Source organism: Balearica regulorum, chromosome 1 (genome assembly GCF_011004875.1).
Source record: "Balearica regulorum gibbericeps isolate bBalReg1 chromosome 1, bBalReg1.pri, whole genome shotgun sequence".
Taxonomy (NCBI): Eukaryota; Metazoa; Chordata; class Aves; order Gruiformes; family Gruidae; genus Balearica; species Balearica regulorum.
Genome location: NC_046184.1, coordinates 78,268,091 through 78,287,763, shown reverse-complemented (window position 1 = coordinate 78,287,763; position 19,673 = coordinate 78,268,091). Strand labels below are relative to the sequence as shown.

The 19,673-nt window shown below is 41.5% G+C and overlaps 1 protein-coding gene across 2 annotated transcripts in view; it reads left to right on the top strand.

Annotated features, from left to right (window-relative positions):
* Positions 1-19,673, top strand: part of KIAA0930 (KIAA0930 ortholog) — a 77,920-nt gene that overhangs the window by 34,809 nt on the left and 23,438 nt on the right. For both annotated transcript variants that reach the window (XM_075760226.1, XM_075760236.1), the window contains exon 2: positions 942-1,090. In XM_075760226.1, coding sequence (XP_075616341.1) covers positions 942-1,090 — 149 coding nt within the window. The remainder of the gene's footprint in view (positions 1-941; positions 1,091-19,673) is intronic.

Below are 19,673 nucleotides of genomic sequence, written 5' to 3'. Positions count from 1 at the left end.
GTGGAGAAATTCAGCTCCCTTGTCACCAGGCACAGTAGTGATTTCTTTCCTTGTCTGTATAAATTTTGGTCTTGTAACAGTGTGGAAGCACTACAGCATGGAAGAGATGCAGCACCATTTGCTGTTTTTTTTATAGTTAAGTGCTTTGAAGAGTTTCACAAACTGTGATGTCGCCTCTACTGTGCCTTCTTTTCCTGGTGAGAGGCCAACTGCCATGCTATTCCTGATGCTGACGTAATTTCTTTGTCTCCTTGAACAAGACTTTGTTGCGTCTTCCTCTTCCCATTTTTCCCCTTCTGCCCCTATTTTTTCTTGTTTAATTGAGATTCAGGACTTCAAAACTCCTCGTTTCCTTGAGGAAGAGCTGGGGTTTGTTCCTTGTCAGAGAGAAGGTGAATGACAGTCACCTCTGCGCGGGTACATTCTTCTTCCTGTGTATCGATTTAAGGTATCAGCTGCTAGTTTCTGAAGGATTGGCTATACTCCCTGAGAGTGTATATAAACCTGTGGGCAGCTGATGGCTTGATGTCATTAACTGAAGCATATATTGGCATCACATGCCATTGGAATTACTCCTTGAGCGCTTCTCTGATGTATTCTAGCTTGCTGCACTAGGCCTGTCCTTCTCTGTGGCATAGGCGTAGCCAGGGTATGCTCGTGGGCCTTGATCTGTGTGGGTTGTGTACAGGGGCAGATTGATTGCTAGAAGGTGGTTTTGGTCGACGATGGCCAAAGACAAGTTGTGAGTTCATGCTGAATGATGGCTATGCTGTACTCTTTAGAAAAACTTACTCTGAGCTGTAAAAGAGTATTTCTGCTACAGTTGGGCTCGACTGCACCATGTGTAGGAAAGATTTCAGGTGCTGTCTTAAGCACAATGAAACGTGACATGCTAATTCCACAACTCTTATTTCTCCTTTTTTTTTTTTTATGTCTCTTAGGGTGTTTCAAAGATGACCGTATTGTATTCTGGACTTGGATGTTTTCAACGTACTTTATGGAGAAGTGGGCCCCCCGGCAAGACGATATGCTCTTCTATGTCCGTCGAAAACTGTCCTATGTCAGTGGTGATAGTACGGAGGGGAAAAAGGTGAGTAATGATATATTTTAACCTGGGAAATTTAAGGTAACATGGGATTTGGTGTTCTGGAGTACTTGACGCATCTGAAGAACTACAGGCCGAGGATGAGGAATCTCCAGCTCTGCCCACCAAAAGAAGTTGTGCAGAACTGGCCCATAGAGAAATACCATGGTTAACGCTGTGAACATCAGCAGCAATATAAGTGAGCTTCACTATCACAGACTATTGTGGTTTAACCGAGCGGGCAGCTTAAAAGAGCCACACAGTGGTTTGCTCATTCTCCCCCGCCTCCCAGTGGGATGGGGGAGAGAATCAGAGAAAAAAGGTAAAACTTGTGGGTTGAGATAAAGACATTTTAATAGGATGGAAAAGGAAGATGATAATAATAATAATAGAATATACAAAACAAGTGATGCACAGCACAGTTGTTCACTATCTGCTGACTGATGGCCAGCTAGTTCCTGAGCCACGGTCACCTCCCAGCCAGCTTCCTCCAAGTTGTATGCTGGGCATGATGTCATATGGTACAGAATATCTCTTCGGTCAGTTGGGGTCAGCTGTCCTGGCTGTGGCCCCTCCCAGCTTCTTGTGCACCCCCAGCCTCCTCACTGGTGGGGCAGTATGAAAAGCTAAAAAAGCCCTTGACTTGGCGTAAACATTGCATAGCAACAACTAAAACATCAGTGTGTTATCAACATCATTCTTATCCTAAATCTAAAACACTGCACTGTACCAGCTGCTAGGAGGAAAATTAACTCTATCCCAGCCAAAGCTAGGACACAGGCTTGAGGTGATCAGAGAGTTTGCATGCTTTTTTGGGGAAGCTTTTATGTTGGTCAGCCTGTGTTTAGGGAGAAGGGAGGACATGCATGCTATTTTTTGTTTTGCTTTTCAGTGATGATACTTTCAATTTATAAAGTTTAAATCTGTAGAAAGGGAGGAGTAAAAGAGGAGGAAGGTGGTCGCACTGGTATTTCTAGAAGAACCCTTCCTGAGATAGCAGAGTATCAGGAATGAACACCAGTTTGGGTACTCAGTAGCAGAGTACATGCAGCCTCCTGGAGCTGGGGTACAGTAGTGATGAACAGTGAAGAAACGCCTGTATTCTCATAGTCTACAGTAAAGATGATATGCCCTCCTATAGAAGTACTGTTTCTTGAAAACACATAATCAGTTAGCCTAGTGCTGCTGCACAGGTATTTTCTTATTAGAGATTTGAGAAACTTCTCAGAATTTCATGGCAGTTTTCCCCTTAAGCGGGGGAAACAAAACCAAGAGAAATGGTGGTTTTATTGGGAATTAAGGACATGGCTGCAGAGGATCAAAAGCAGGAAGATAAAAGGGGGAAGAAGAGACAGGGATTAACTTCCTGACATATGTAAATAATTTACACTGCCGTTTGATCACAGATACGTGCATATGGTGTATGCAAGAGTGTTTTTAACCAGACATACCAGAGTTCTCTGCGTTTAAATGTGGTGACATAAAGAACCATAGTTGTCAACTTTCTTGAGAAAAGGATCCCAGAAGTTTACCCACATTTTTGTTGGAGATACAGGAAATGGGCAGAACTATCTTATCACTTCCCTCCCACCCCTGCAAGTTCCATCATGACAACCACTAAGGAGAAGATGGCAAAATACTGATTTTTCTCTGTCAGATTAGTGGTTTAGTAGTCTTTGGCCCGCATACTTGGGGAGCTTTAAGACTTTTGGAGGAAACTTTCATCCTAATCATTGTTTAAATGACTATAACAGCATGCCTGTGTCACATCAAACAATATTGTGGCTTTGTTCAGGCTAATAAAACATGGGTTATTTAACCTCTTGTCCTTCCCAACAAGGAAGGTGAACCTCAGAGGAAGCCTGGTTGCTTAAATTCATTCACAGACCCCTCATCTATCTCTGTTTAACTTATTTATCAGTTTAAAGTGCTTGAACCTCTCATAGAGAGGAGACAGGGAAATAAACCCTTGCGTTTGCTCTCAGCTTTATTTAAGTCTCCTAAAAGCATCATAAATAATTTTTATTTGTGAGGAGTTTTCGTAACTGGTAGTTATTACAAAATCAGCATTAGTGAATCGCTTGCTATAACAACTAAGATGGGGAGTGTGCCTTTTAGCACACATGGTATTTTATAACTCATCCTTGACTGCCTGCATTTTGCTCTTCCTCTGAGAAATGAACCCTTCCTGTGACTTTGAAATACTTCAGTTGCTTGTGAAACTTCATAGTTTGATTCTTTGGTATCTGTGCAGCTCTCCTCCTGTTTGATGTTAACTGACTGCTTTGCTGCAGTTCCAACCCCTCTTGTATCTAATTTTTGAGCCTGTCCTATGCAGTGAGATGCCAAACAACTACCCCTACTCTTTGAGTTATGCCTAGACAGGTTTTTATTTTACTTTGTAGTTTTGGCCATTCTTTCTTGAAAGATGGTGTCAAAATACCAAAGTCATATCATTAAAAGGGGAAGAAGCTAGAGACTGATATTTCTAGAAGCCAAATATAACTTCATGCTTCCCTGCCACACACCAAACTGTGCTCTCTCATTTATGTCCCTAGAGGTAGACTGAAAAGTTAGATGAAGGGGAGAGGTTCAGAGTTGGTTGGGACCATGAAGGATTAGGACTGGAGCTGCACTGTTGGCTCCTGCCTTGTGCTCAGGCTGTGACGAATGGTCTGGTGATCATTTCTCCATGGGCCACACAGAAGTTGACTATTAGGGAACTGTAGAAGTGGGTCTCTTTGTATCTGGGGTATACAGAAGCAAGTTCATTGTAGTTCATGCATAGACACTATATATTTGCTCTGCATTTGCCTGGCAATTGTAGATTTTGACTGAAGAATGCTGGCAGAGATGTGTAAGCTGAATCGTTGTGTTATGGCATCTCAGAGCATTAGTTTATGTTCATGCAAATAAGATCGGCGCAGCTTTGAGCACAGTAATCTTCTGTAGGACCGATGTAAATGACAACAAAAATGGATTGAGCGAGGAGGGGGTGTTTTTCTGCATGCTGACAATGGTGATGTTTGTTTTCTGAGATGACGAGCTCATGCGGCATGTTAGCATCATTTGCATGCCATGGTGTGATGATTCATGACAGCAAGAAACAAGTGTCGATTTATCAAATGGTTTTCAGGCTTTGGCTGTTCTGTGTGATTAAAAGTCATTCCTGCTTGTGGGGTTTTTTCTGTGCTTACTGGAGCTGAAGAGTGTCAGCAATAACATTTGATTTTAAGTTGAAGTGTAATAGAGGGTAAGCAGAAAAAATGATAGGATCAAGATTAGAGGTTCTGTTCAATTTTAAGGCTGAATTAGAAAGGCTTTGGATGCAGCTTAGTCACGACAGATTGAAGTAATAAATCTCACAATTTGATATATCAATAGGTGATGACAGTAAATTTCTCTGCCATCGTAAATTTTATTTTAAAAGACCTTTTAAATGATCTACTTCGTAGACCCTGTGGTCTAAGTGACTTTCCATTTGCTTCTCTTTTCTACCCCACCGATTTCTAAACTGCGCATGTACGGGTGAAACAGCAATTAAGATCTTAGTATGGTCCATCCCAGGGCAGAGCTGACCTATCAAATGCTGGGCTATATCCATTACACAGACTCTTGGATCTGAAGAGAAGTGCATTCAACTTTGTGTTTCCTTGGCATGTCACAATAATGCTCTTGCAGTTTTTCTTGCCAAGTTTTGAAGATGTTGCTTCTCTCAATGTCTTTAAGCAAAACCACAGATCCTGTCTGTCAGGATCTGCGCAGGCAAGGCGCTGTGGAGCATAGGTCTTCTCAAGGTTAAAGGGTTTAGTAGGCTTTTTTTAAGGTGGAATCCCTTTGACTTGTTGCTCTTTATGCACTGTTAAGACTCAAAAAATGCCTTTGCTGCTGCCTCACACACCAGCTGATGTGACCCGCTGCGAAACGTAAGCCCTGATCCTCACTTACAAAGGGTCTTGTACGGTGCCAAGACCTACAGCTTTAAAAGGTTCAAGTGGTTGGACTTGAAATTCTGATTTTAAAGCAGTGTTAGATCAAGATTTAGTATCTCTGGCTCTTTCCAGTGCACAAGGCATTTATAGATATAAAGGATTATGCTTTGTTACAGCTGCAAGCTTCTAATCTTTCCGTAGAGAGAAGCTTTACTTTCTCATGGGACTACAGAAGATGCTAGTATGGTGTTAACAGAGACAACTGCAGAGTAGGGAAACTAAGGTAAAACCTCAATGACAGACCAGAAGAGCTAGGTTGTATTAACCCCTTCAGCCTTACCATCGTGCTTTGTCACCTGAAAAGGGTGCTGTATTTACAGGGCAAAGCAATAAAAAAGATAAATTTAAGACACTGTTGGTATATGTTCTGAGCTTGCCTGGATTTTGGAGTAGGTCCTGTTTTCTTCAGCATCCTGTAAATGTGGAGGAGTAGAGTTGCTGCCAAACGCATGGGGTAGTCATTCAGGCTGTGAAGTCTTCAAAAAGCTGAAGCTACGGGCATTGTGGCTGCAGCTTCAGAAACGGAACTGAACAGGAGCCATGGTTTACACGTTTATGTGCATCTGGACCTGTGACACAACAAATATTGACTGTGGTGGGAGACCAGTTAGTTTCCAAAGCTAAATGACTTTAGGCACATGACTCCCACTGAAAATCACAAGATTTTCATAGCTGAATCTCTAATTCACTGTCACCATCTGTCTGGCTGGAAGATTTGACAACCTGAACTCAGCATCTAGCAGAAATGCAAGTTTTAAAAAATCTTACGTTGCTGTCTCAATTGTACCTTTCAGAGCAGTGCTTTTTTTCTTTTTTTTTTTTTTTTTTTTGAACATTGTAAGCAAACAGGATGTCTCGTGGCGGTTCCACATCACCATCTGAATGCAACAGATAAACAAATCGCCAAAAAATGCATCTTTTTTTTTTTCCAAATAACTTCTCTCCTTGTACACGGATAGTATGTGGGAACAAACAATGATTGCAACATGTTCGAATCAGTACAGAGGGGCTGCTGTTGTGCCTCAGCTCTTCCATTGTGCTAAGTTCGTGGAGGTGTTGCAGTGAGTAGGAACAGTGACTTCTGCAGAAGAGGACAGCATCAACACATTGCTCTCATTTTGAAACATGGAAAAGGAACACTGGCATTATCAGATTGATATTAGGCTTTTCTGTAAGGAGCATTTTTTTGCAAGACCATCTCCATTGCCTGTGTGTGCTGTGACACACTGCTTGGCAAAAACGACGAGAAGAATGCTGCGCAGGGTGTGACAAGAACATCTCTTTCCCCCACAGAACTGGATCTGGCCGTCTGTGACCTGGAATATGCTTGTGACATACCTGGCAGCCTAATGAGCGTTCGGGGTGGAGATGCTTTCATATTCTGTCCTATTTCCAGAGTAAATTTGTGTCTGAGGCAAAGTGAGCATGCAGCTGAAAATCCTCATAGCGTCGCAGTTGGTAAACTGCCAACTCAGGAAGGGGGTGTGGGCTGCAGGGGCATTTTTAGTGAACTGCTTTTTATTGCTTCCAGTCTCTGAAGAACTCTCCTTAAGCAGTCAAATAGGGTGACAAGAAAGCCAGGATCAGAAGTGAATTTAATAGGAATTGCACAGAAACATGACAGCCCTGAGTCATGTGGCTGAGAAGGTGCTCTATTCTCTGCAGCAGAGAGAAGCTTCATTGGGAAGAAAAGAAGCCCAGACCCCCATCTGATAGAACTGTAATGAATAATTCAGTACTGCAAATGCAGCGTATCTGAGTCACTGGGAGGTTGAGGGACAGTAGAGCACTGCCAGGTTGGGTTTCACACTCTGGAAAAGGTGAAAGTATCTACTTGGAGCTCCCTGAAAGCTTCATCAGGCTACCGGTTCAGCAGAGCGCTTAGCGTGTTTGATCTATGGTTTACACAGTGTCAGCTTGCTCATTAGAGGTATGAAAATGTCTATTTTCAGTGTTGAAATTAATATGCAATTGAATCGAAGCTCTGGAATATTGTAATCAAGTCGCTAAATATGCTAGTCATTAGAACTTAAATGTCTAGTCTATCCACCAAGAGTATTTTTCCTCCACGTTTTCTGGTCAGTAACCCAGTTTATTCATTTCCACATCCAACAGAGATGGTTTGAAATACAATGACTTATTAACATTCTGTAATCTTATTTCTCCCATGTCTTTGCTGCCTTTGTGCCTTCCCTTGTTTTGCTGACTGTATTCTTCAGGAGGCATGCTATGTATTGCTTCAGGTGCTTGTGTTTTTCTGGGGAGAAATTCAGGAAGACTGGGAAATAATTACAGGAATAAGGTAACAGTGAGCAACCTGTTGCATCTGAAAATATTGGTTACTCTGTGGTCTGGGGCCACATTTGATAGTGCTTAAATAATCACACGCGTATCTATCCTTTCAATTTTTGAAAGCTGATTTAGCAGATTTAAGGAGTGTTTGAATTTGGGAATGAAAGTTGATGCGATTCACAGAGTAGCAGTGTCAGGTAGCAGCTAGGATTACTCTGTCTATCTCAAATACAGTGATTTCTTGATTTGCTGATACTGATCAGCATGTTTTAACTCCCAGCCTTTTCTTGCTTAACCGCAGTTATAGCGGCTTTCTTGGTGCCAGAGCTATGCTGGGGGAAAACAGTTTCCACACTCCATGCATCTTACGATTTGCATGTTGTTGCTTTCCCCTCATTTGTTTGAGCATCATCAAGCATTCAGACTGTTCCAGTAATTTGAACAACTTGCAGTTTTCTTATTTGTTTTATCTTTTATATCTCTTCTGCTATTGCTAGAATTGCAAAGACAGAACTAGACTTTTTGGTTTCTTTTCATGCAAGTAATGTCAATTATGGTTGGTTTAAGTCAACTTTTAACTCTGTGGGTCCCATTAGCTCTTCTCAGTCTTATAATTTACTCCTTTTTATCGCTTCAGATTCTGCTTCTTCATGTACAATATGCAGATACTGGAAAGAGGTAGGTGTGTAGGCTTGTTAAATCTTTGTTTTCTATGACTGACTTGCCGATCCAGTAGGAATGTCTTGTGCTCATGGAAAAAGAAGAAAACAGAATACGTTTGGTAGAATTCCTTGTGATTAAGAATTACTTTTGCAAGAGCGGTAATTAATTTTCAGGTGATTTCTTTAATACTGAGCTATAAACATATGTAATAATGAAGAAAGAATATGATAATTCAGTGAGAAAACATAATCTCAAGGCAGTGCAGGGTCTGAAAAACTAGTGTTCAGTGTGTGCCCTCAAATGAGGAGAGCAAACAGTATTTTTTGCTACAGATCGGTGAAGAGCAAAGGTTACAGGAGGGTGTTTTCTGTCTTTGAAGAGGGAGGAAGCTGTTGTTTCTAGCTGCCAACTGATGTTATAGATTGCCCTGCATGCCTTTTACTCTTGTCTCATTAGAGATAAATGGGGTCTGACTTCAAAGTTTACTGTTGAGTTCAGATCTAGTCATAGACCAAAGTCTGTTCTTCCCCCAAAAGCGCAGTTAGGTGGAAGGAGGAGCCAGCAGATCAAAGTGGGGTGATGTTTGCAGTGATGCTTCATCCTTTCTGAAAGGTGCTGGAATTATGAGCAGTGTAATTAACCTTGAATTTCAGGGAATGGACTTCACAAATCAGAGCACTTCTCATTCTAAGGTAAACTAAAATGTTGACTTTAGGGCAGTCTTATGCCATTAAGCTGTCAACTGCAACCAGATCAATAAATGACAGGAGAAAGATTAGGTTGTAAGGAATTACAGCAGCACTGAAACCCATGTCAGTAGTGAGAATAGCTTTGCAAAACTGAATATCAACAAAGAAAGAACAGGGAGAGAATAAAGGTTATGTGTGAGTTGACTTTGCTGTTTTCAAGTTTAGACTGCAACTGCACTTGTTCAGTGAACAGGGGATGAGTCAACCAGTCTGCGGGTACAGTCTCCTCTGTTCTCCCCAGCCTGAGCCTTTCAGCGTTATTGCGCGTTAGCCCGAGGAAGGTGCAAGAGGGTTGTGCAACCAAGTGGTGCAAGATTAGGATTTTAGCAGATCTTGCTCAGAGCTTTGTTCAAGGAACAACCTTGAGCAGAAAGACTGGAAATCTCATTCTTCAGAATATATAAAAGGGACAAAAGAGGGCACAGAAAAAATGTGGCAGGAGAATCCTCTTTGGGAACTAAGATAAGTGATCCATGATGGTTCTTCTGTCCTCCCTTCCCTTTAGCGTCTGGCAAAGCACTTCAGTGCTGCAATCAGAACACCCATGTGGCAAGGCACAGCAGAGCCCTGCTTTGCTCCCCTTTGCAGGTGTATGAGGCTTTCTCCTGAAAAGCTCTTGGTTAGCACAAGAAAAAGTTCCTAAGCCATCTAGTTCGTGATCATCTTGTTCCCTTAAGGATTTAAGTCCTGTTTGATTGTTAGAAGGCAGAACAGTCAGCCTACTCATCTTACTCTCTTTAAAACCCCAAATTAACTATGAAAGGAAAGCGTACCTCTAGCTCTTTGCCTGATAAAAGCTAAACTTAAGTGATTGGGAACCATGCTGAACCTTCTCAAATATGGTGAAATCACTGCCTGTTTTAACCTTCTTAACTAATATCAATCCACAGGAATAAAAAAATAATAGTATGTATCATGCTAATGATTCTCCTTCTAATGTCTGTCTTCCCCAACATATCTGTCCAGTTTCATAATTACAAGCAGAACCTTTAGGTGACAAAAATAAAATAAAATTGTTATATATATATCATTGTTTACTTCCTTTTGTATGTTTGTACCAAATAGAAATGTTTTATAAATCAGGTGTATTCTTTTTAGCTTCCCCAGTGCTCATTACCTTATTTATAATCATTACTGTTTCTTTATATATTTCTTACATGAAGACTAATAAATCTTACAAGATCTGTGGCTTTTAACAATAGGACTGCAAGTAGGTCTGTATATCCTGCAAATTACCTTTGTCCAAAAGAAAAGGTCCTGTGTGGTGAATCTTTGTATTAATGAATGTTATATGCAATTATTCCTCTTTGGAATCTGATCATAGTTACAGTGGTTTGCCTGATTTTTAAAGATTTCAATCTAGACTATTGTGGATACACCAATGTTAAACTTACCTTGAGGTATGTGTGTAGAAGTTACAAATACTTGGAAAATCTTGAGGTGAAATCCCAACTCCTCTGAAATTGCTGAGAATTTTGTCACTTCAGTGGGCAAGAATTTCATACCCGCTAAATGTAAAGGGTAAAATAAAGTGTTCAGTGAGTTGTGGAATAATATAGCCAGGCCAATGGATATGTAAAATGATCTCTTATAAAAATCCACCTCTACTAATCTTGCTTCTCTTCTTGTCTGCTGTGACTCCATTCTTGCAGTATTCCCTGGGCCCCTCCCAAGTACAGCCCCTCATCTTCCTGCTCTGTCCCCAGTGTCCCTCCAGCAATGTCCCCTGTCTTTTACCCTCTGTGGTCTTTTTCTGTCTTTTTTTTTTTTTTTTTTTTTTTTTATTTTGGTGCTACCAATGCAAAGGGTAGCTGGCACTGCGGGCGGTTCATGGCAAGTAAGTTAGAAAAAGACTGAGCTTCCCTGGCCCTTCTTCAGCAGTAGTGGTAATGTGAGGGTGTCTGTTGAAGTTGGCCAACACATTTGAAAGACAGCTTGGAGCAGGAAGGAACTTGGTTGTGTAAGTCCCATTTTCTTAAACAAAATGTTGGGTGTTTTTTTTCCCCATTCTATGTACCATTTCATCAGTAACCCTACAGCTTTCTATGCATATAGCCAGTTTACTCTAAGATGACATCTATCTTGTAATCCCACATTCACATGAGGTGATTGCTGCTGCTGCTAAGTCCTAAATACACGCAAGAGATGTGATGAAGAGGTCAGGAAGGGAGAAGACATTTTGCAACAAGTTCAGCTGCTTATTTAAACTAACACAGCTTCTTCAAGATAGGAAGTATTGCAGCTATTCTTGCAACTTAGTGTGGATGATTTTAACTTGAATGGGTCTCCTCTTTACAGGTAAGTGGGACAAAACGGAGTGAATTGTTTGTTTACATTTTAATATTAAAAGTATGCTTGCTGGTAGCCACCTGTGACCCCCCCTGTTCCCAGTTAGTATGGGCTGGAGTAGGAATGGTGTCTGTTGTAGCAAGACCTTTCATGTCTCGTCAGCCACCCTGCACCTTGGGTGATGAAAGAAGATAATCCACTGCCATTCTCCAAGGCTCCTGTTCCACCTGCAAACACCCTCCCATGTCCTTGCCTACAAATACACGTAGCGTTTGCAGTAATTCTTCCAAGTTGAATGTTGAAACTAAATGTCAGCATGGTGTTGGCAGAGGTAGGGTATAAATACTGCCTTTTGGGGTGATCGGGGCTGCGGAGTTTCTCGCCTGCAGGTCGTGAATGAGTAGTAGAAGTTACAGTCACCCAGCATTTCTCATGCCAACAAATGGAAGAGAGACTCCAAAGCTATGAATAGATTCTGAGTAATTACATCATGGAAAAGATGAGCAACTGCTGTTGGGCACAAAACTTGTCCCACTTGGACCTTTTGAAGACACTTGTGCAAGACACTGGAGTCTGAGATCTCTTCCTGCTGTTCTGATTTGTCCAGAGACACTAGAAATTACAGTCAGCTTTTTAGGTAATTTACTGCTCTTTCTGTTGGTTTGGCTTTTGATTATACCAAAATGACTGGGGGGAGAGAATTCTAAGTAATTAATATCAAAGCAGATGTTTAGAAAATGGATGGTTTTGTCTGTAGCTGAACTTTGCATCTTGTGCAAGAGAGTTCACAGTTGCTTTATTGCAATGGGCTTTGTTTCAGCTTTATAGCTAAGGTGGGTGTCAAGTTGCCATAGCTACTGGGCGTTATGCTGCCTTTGTGCGGGCTCCAGAGTGCGTTCCAGGAGGATCAAGTGCAACCTCTAAATATAATTAATAGTATCTGGGAAAAAGGAATTGGAATTTTGTTTTGGAGGGCTTTCTTCTCGTTGTCCTTTACAGTTACTGCCAGTGAAAATTACAGTATCCTGTAATCCTAAAAAGAAAGCTCTGTATGACATCTGAAAGAATCTTTCTTTTTCGTTTTAGTACATTGTGGCATTGTTAAATACAGTTGTCCCCTTTTAAATATTATCTTGGAATTAAATATTCTAGGCAAGGCTTATAGTGTACTCTGTTGTCAATGTTATCGTCCCTTCTGCAGCTTCTCTATGTGACAGGACTGGGGATGCACCCTTCCCATAGGGCTTCTCTGCACGCTCCAGAAAATACCAGACTACTTTGATTTTCTTCCCATTTAATAGAGACAGGTCTGTCGATGCCGAGCGGATGAGTGAGCAGATGGATTTTCATGGGTGACTTGGTCAGATCAGTTCATGTTGTCTTCTTGGGTGTATATTCTACAACAATGCTTGGCAGCCTATTACAAAACACAAAAACACTGCTTTGTATACAGGTCTGTGTTATTGTGCCTTCTCCCAGCTTGTTAAATATACGTGAGGCCAAAGTCTTTGGAGATTATAGTGACCTCCATGTCATTCATGGTGATGTCTTGTTCTGAGAAACTGCCCTATTTCTGTGCCAAAGAGTCCTGGCAGCTCCTGAGATACTGTCTTTTCCTTCGGAATTGCATCATGTTGTTGATACGTTCTAGTACGTAGGCAAGGAAGCAAGGAGTGACCTGCATCTCAATGGTATGGAGATGGGGAATTTTTGCCCAAAGAAGCAAATGCTGCCGTAACGGCAGCTCTACGCTGTAGGGGAAGTTTGGACACGTTTTGGCAGATTTTTGGCAGGTCAGCCTCTGTGCAGCCAGCCTTACTCCAGTGAGCTGAAAGAGGTGCTAAAGCCAGAGACATTGCAAAGATTTCAGTAGTTGTCACACAGATCTGTATTGCCGCTGAATTTCAGGCAGCAGCCTTATTTTCCACTTCTCGGGTTTTTTATGAATTATCTCCACCCCCTCCCCAAGAGCAAGATGAATAGGAATCACTGCGCACAAACTTTCTTCTGGTACTGGGTAGCTTTGGCTCAGGCTGAATCTAATGTCTGCTAATCTCACGCCTGACACCTGCCTGGTAAAAATACCATCAAATGTTCAGACCAGGGTAGAGTGCTCTGCATTAAATCAAGGTCATGGAGCTTATAGATTTAAATGGTTTTTTAGATGCGGAAATCAATATAACCCTTCCTTTTACCATTACCAGTGTATTAAATTAGCTTGAAATATTTGTGTGGCTGATTCAAAACATAGGGTTCCTACATCTTTAATATTCTGAAAGTTATAAGGGGGTGTGCATGTATATTTTTTTCTTTTAGTTAACATTGTTAAGAGTAAGCGTACTGGCATTTGAAGTGTTTCAGAGCTACAGTGAAAGTAAAACATAGAAAGTGCATGCTCCTTTATCATTTCCATTCTAATGGAGGTCTACTTCTATCAGAAGACCTGAATTTTTCTCTTAATGCCTTTTTTTAGGACTCTTCTAAGTGTTCCAGTAGCTTAACACAGCTTGATTGCTGCCTCCAAAATGCATTTGTGTCAACGATAGCCTTGGTGGCATTAGTCATGGAGATGATGAAGTTCACAAGTATATTGGGTTTTGAGAATCCGGTGAAGATACTGTGTTTTCAGGTTACTGGAGAGCTGAGGTTTGGGAGTGAGAACTGACGTCTTTGCGTAGGTTGGGGAAAAATAGGTTAGTTTTTGTGGCAAAAGGAGCCAAAGATGGCTGCTTATACCCCGATGTTTGTTCTTGCTGTCTAACCAGTTGGTTCTAATAAAACGCTGCTACAAATTCTCTCTCCTTCACATCCATAAACTGTCTTGCTACGCTAGCACTATTGACGCTGTATGATGTTTCAATTTACTTGTATGTGTTCAAGGGATCCAGAAAGAAAAGGAGGCTTGATGTTCTACATTAACATTGCAGTTATAGTTAAGTAAAATTTATTTTTGTCCCGACATTGCTTGATGGCTGCTTTTTAGCATTTAGCACCACTTCTTTGTTGTACTTTAAATATTTTTCTCTGACTTTTTTTAAGACATCTTTTATTCCCCTAAGAGAAAAGTTTTGTTGTAATTGTTTATACTGGTAAAATGTATCTTCTTTCACAGTCCAAATTCATAACCAAATGCCTTGTGCTGTGTGAAGCGTGGTAGGTATCGATTACATAGGAGTCTGATATGAAAGCAGCTGAGTATCACACCTGCACAGATGGACTCTTCTGCTGCCCTGTGTCCTGGAGAACCAACGCTTCTGCTTGGAGAGGGTCTGGATGGGGTACGTGTGTGCCTGTCACTGCCTGCAGGCTGTGAAACAACCTCTTCCACCTTCACGCTGTGGTAGTGGAGCTACTGCATGTGAAGCTGCTTAAGATGGAGAGGGTCTCTTTATCAGGGAATGTAGTGATCATACAGTATAAGGGGTAATGGGTTTAAACTAAAAGAGGGTAGATTTAGGTTAGATATTAGGAAGAAATTCTTTACAGTGAGGGTGGTGAGGCACTGGAACAGGTTGCCCAGAGAAGCTGTGGCTGCCCCCTCCCTGGAAGTGTTCAAGGCCAGGTTGGATGGGGCTGTGGGCAACCTGGTCTAGTGGAGGGTGTCCCTGCCCATGTCAGGGGGGTTGGACTACATGATCTTTGAGGTCCCTTCCAACCCAAAAGCATTCAAACCCATTACCCCTTGTCCTATTTATAATGCGCAAGAAGAGAGCAGAACAAGCTAGGACTGTGTCTGGGGTTCATCTGAAGCATGGGAGAGAAGGACATTAGTTCCTTTAGTCAGTTAATTTAAAAAGATCATTTAATTTGGTTAGTATTTCAGGTACTGTTTTGGAATTATACTTTTTTGCTACAGGGAAGGCTAGTAAAAGGAAATAGTTGGATAAATGTGAGAGAGATGCTTCTAATGTTGAAACCCACCAGGTTTCACCGTCGTTGGATGCACTGTGTGATGGAGGCTTTTGAAACTGTGCTGCTGAGTACACCCTGGAGATAACTTTGCTTTTGTAGAAGATGGATGAAGTTTTTGAAAGAAACTTTTTTCTTTTGCTGATTTTTCCTGATCTTTTGAACCAAACCTGTCAATGTAAAATCCTAAAAATCAAATTTCAGTCTCTGTATTGCAGCTGGCTCTGGAGACAGTAGGAGTATTTCCGTGCTGAACTTGTATTGTGGAGAGAAGTCTTGAATTTTGTTCACTGTATCTTCTTCCTCTCCCTTTTCATGTTCAATCCTCTTCCCTTTACTGGTTTTTAGTGAATGTGGTCTGAAGAAAACCTGAAAAGTGGTGCTACTACTAGATAGACCTGTAATTCCATTAGACTTCTTTGTAACAGAAAACCAGAATCTGCTTTTTTTGAATGGCTTCTGAACGCCAACAAAATAGTACTTCTCATAAACCCTTTTCTTATTACCCCATGTTTTCCATGCCGCCCAGCTGACAGCCTGTATTGATTTTGATTGTAGATTTCTTTTCAGGAGTTTTTCAAAGGCTTATGTACTAAGCTGTGCGAACAAGGTGATTTTCAATTCACAGAGGTTTCATCAAACAGCTCTAATGCCTTGAGAACTATATAGAATGAGTGCTCTCCTGAGTGAGGGTTTTTTGGGCGGAAGGGCCCAAATATCCCAGTTTTCATATTAATAATATCAAATAAAAAGATTGATTGTATTCTGGAAGTTTTGGGGAGCAAATAGGCATGTTGAAAAAAATAGTCCAGTTTATCACTGAGATTTTAAGCATAGGCCAAGGTCTTAGATGGGTTTTTCTGGGGTTTGTGATAAAAATATTCCAGCAGTCTGCAAGTGTATAACTTAACATGTGTTATATTGGCTTCCAGGACAAGACCTTGTGTGGCTTGAGTTCTTTTGTAAAGATAACCACTCCATGATATATACATCTCAGAAAGCCATATTTCTGTGAATAAAATACATCAGTGTTAATAGACCCTTTTCTCCTTTGCACTTAGGATGTTCTTTTCGTGCAGACGATAACTCCTGACCAACAGTTTTGCTAATAATGTGTGTTGCAGGTAGGAGTAGTTGCCACTGGAAGTAGGTGTGAGGCTCTCCAGGACCTCTTGTGTCACTCCAGAGTAAGCACAAGCATTGTGGCGCAGAAGCCCATAAACTCCCAGAGATGGACCATACTATACGCAAGAGCTGTGCGAGAAGGTAGCCAGAACATTTGCTAAGCACGGAAAAGAAATGGGCTGAGGAAAAGCAGGATGATGATGGGGGTCCTGGCTAGCAGGAGCGGTAAAATGGAGTGGATGAAGGGGGAAACGACCTCCGATGGAGGTGTTTGTAAGGGGGGGGGGTCTTCAGAGACTGGTGACTGAGATTATAAAATTACAGTGAATTCAGATTTGCAGATGACACGCATTAACGCTGCGTAAATTATGAGTGCGTGTGCATCGGACTGCGCAGCCCGATCCCTAGGAAACGTGGATCTATTTATTAGTGTAGTTCAATATTGCAGTGCCAGGAGTGCGCACAGGCTCTGGAATGGACAGGCGAGGCACAGAGTGCAAATTAATTTAGCATGCAGTCACGTTGCTGTGCAGGAAGAGTGCAATCCTGAGGGAGTAGTAAGAGTGCATACACCAGCGCTGTGCTGGTGCCAGAAAACTCCGGTACTGGTGAAATACCAAGAGGGTGGAAAAGGAGCACAAGTTCTGCAGAGGTACCTTGCTGAGAGGTAAAGAGGCCTCGTAAACAAATTTTGTCTTGTTTATCTGAAATATTAACAAATATAAAAATAATAATGAAAACCAGCCAAACACCACCAAACCAAAACTGAGTATTAAAGAGCAGCTTAATGTAGTGGGAAAAGGCATGACAGGAACCAGAGGCTGGCAAAAGGAAGGCAGCTGAATTAAATGAAATTGCACACTTTCAGCCAAGAGGATGATTAATCATTGGAATGAGTTCTCAAAATAAGGTATTTTCCCAGGCGCTGTCTAGTCAAATGTGCCTAAGTGGGCTTTGTGAAGAAGTAACAGGGTAAAATGTCCATGATGCATAGGTCAGCCGATGTAACAGACATAGGTCAGCTGATGTAATTCTGCTTTACAGCCTTAGCTTGGTAACCCTGTGAAAACATTATAAAGGTGGCAGCATGGGTTTCAGCTTGCTGAAACTGTAGAATGGTCATCATCTTGACTTGAATGAGGAAATATCCAGGTTGGCTTTTGGATTTCATTGGGAATAAATAATTAGTATTTATGTAGTTCTTTCTATCAATAAACTTTCATGCTTCCAGGAAGGTACATCTAATCTAAAGCCAAATGAACAAGCATAGAGGTGAGGCATGGCCAAGTCAGTCAGCAGCAGGCCTGGAAAAAGACCCAATGTCTCCTGGATCCCTGGCTGAGACAGACTTGTTTTCTTGGGAGGATTCAGCTGTCTGAAATGCAGCATGTTCTCCAGTCTATATCATTTCTTAACTCCAGAAAGCCAAACGTGACAACATGAATTAAGCCTAGAATATCACAAAATGGTGTTCTGATAAAAAGCATGAAGTATACTAAGAAAATGTATTTTAATTTTTTATTAATATATATTTTTGATGTATTATATATGTTATTTATATATGTAAAAAAATTAGGCTCATATTTACCATGTGATTTCTATGTAAATATAAGGCAACACTTCTCTAAGGCAGGTGTTTCTCTTCATTTAGGAAGTGCTGTGCTCAGCACTGGCAACACTTACTTCCCTAAACTCATGTAATGGTTTCTATTACTGGGAATTCATTGAGATTTTGACAGCATGTCTATTTGATGTCTGAGCACTGAGAGGTCTTCTGTTTCCCATACTGTCAATCCCACATGCCTACATGCACTTGAAATGATTCACTTAAATATACAAGGTTAGTACTTCTTGGTTTTTGGATTGGGACTTAAATGAAGAAAATCCCTTGCTGACAGCTAAGGTAGCTACTTCTACAGTATTTAGTGATCTAACAACTACAGTTCTTTTGAGTAATGGCACTCTCAGAGGCCTCAGGTTTTGATTTTAAGTTCTTGGCATATATGGTGCCTGTATGTAGTACCAGGAAGATAGGCATACAGATGCTGAGCAAGGTGCCTTGGGACATGGACAAATTAGGTCAGCCTGCCAAGAAATTTTGATTGCTGATTTTAACCAATATAGTCATTAAAATGTATGGAACAGTGAAAATTTGCGTTCAAAGTTCTTTATATGAGTTGTGGGGTTTTAAATTTTTTTTTTTAATGCCTTCTTTATTGGCTAATGCTGAACAAGTGGCTGGAGGGTCTGAATGGAGTCAGCCCCAGTCTTTCCTACGTCCTTGGCACCTGAGATTCCACAGTGTGCTAGCGACACTGGGATCATTTGCTATGAGTTAAACTGAACCTGTTGATTTATTTCACATAATATCACATGGCCACCTTCACATGTCCAGCACTGTGGCAGTAGAGGGTAGCTGAGATTAATTTGTGAGCTGAGATTAATTTGTGAGCTACAGCACTTGAACAGGAAATTGAGCCCCTGGAAAGTGCTGTTTGTTTTGTCCAACCCAGATTTAGCACTTTGCTTTATGCCGAGGTGCTTTATGGACACCTTTTTGCTATTTCTGGAAGAATTGTTTAGAAATGAGTAAAAGAGATGTTGCAGATATAGAGGTGTTTGAGATAAGGGGTGAGATTATTTTTTTTCAAAAGCGACTTGTAATTTGGGTGCCTGCACTGTGAAGTGTATTACCAGTCAGACGGGGAGTGATGGTGCTGCTCGTTATAGCATCCTGGCCAGAGCTCATTGTGTTTTATAAAGCAGGTCCCCAGTGGTGCGGGAAGTAAGGCATCCGAAACTACTGGCTGCCGTAGCAAACGCTGGCTTCTTGGCATAACTACTGCCCTGGTGCTGGGTAGGGCTGGTTCGTTCCCCTGACGCTCAGCAAGGACACTTACCTGGGCATGAGCAGGAGCTGCAAAAATGCATCCAGCAGATGCTAGTGCCGTGGAGAGCATTTGAAAGTCCATATTTTGTCTTTCTGAGGTCAGATGAGTGTGCCTCTGTCGCTTCTGACTGCTGCTGACTCCTTTCTCTCTGGGAAGAGGTTGTTCCTGTCCTGCCTGATTTGACCTGTTGAACAGAGATCTGTACCTCATGCAGCGTATTGCCTGGCAAAAAATTGAATTCCTTAAATTCCTTAAATTAATTTCCTTTGGAATACAGTGTGGCTTAAGCAGTTAGCTCGAGGAACAGCCATGGTGGTGATTCACGGTGATCTACCGTGCCCTAACCCACAGGTTTTACTGCCCGGGAATCCTACGTTAAGTTAATGCATAGGGAAAAAGTGATTAAAGAAAGGTCCTCTTTCCGTCATTATCTGAGATGGAGTTGTGGGGGGAGCATTCTATGAAAGAGTTGTTGTGCAATGGCTTTGTAATTGCTGGGGAGAAGTAGTTCAATGTGTGGATTAATTTCACCGGCAGAAAAGGTGAGTGACAGACTTCTGCAAAGGGACGTTTAAACTTTATTGGTAAGAGACGATTAAACTCTGCCTGGATTAAAATAAAGGCTCCATGGGTATGGAGGCAGACGAGACTGAGGTGGTGTCGGCTGAGCACTTGGCCT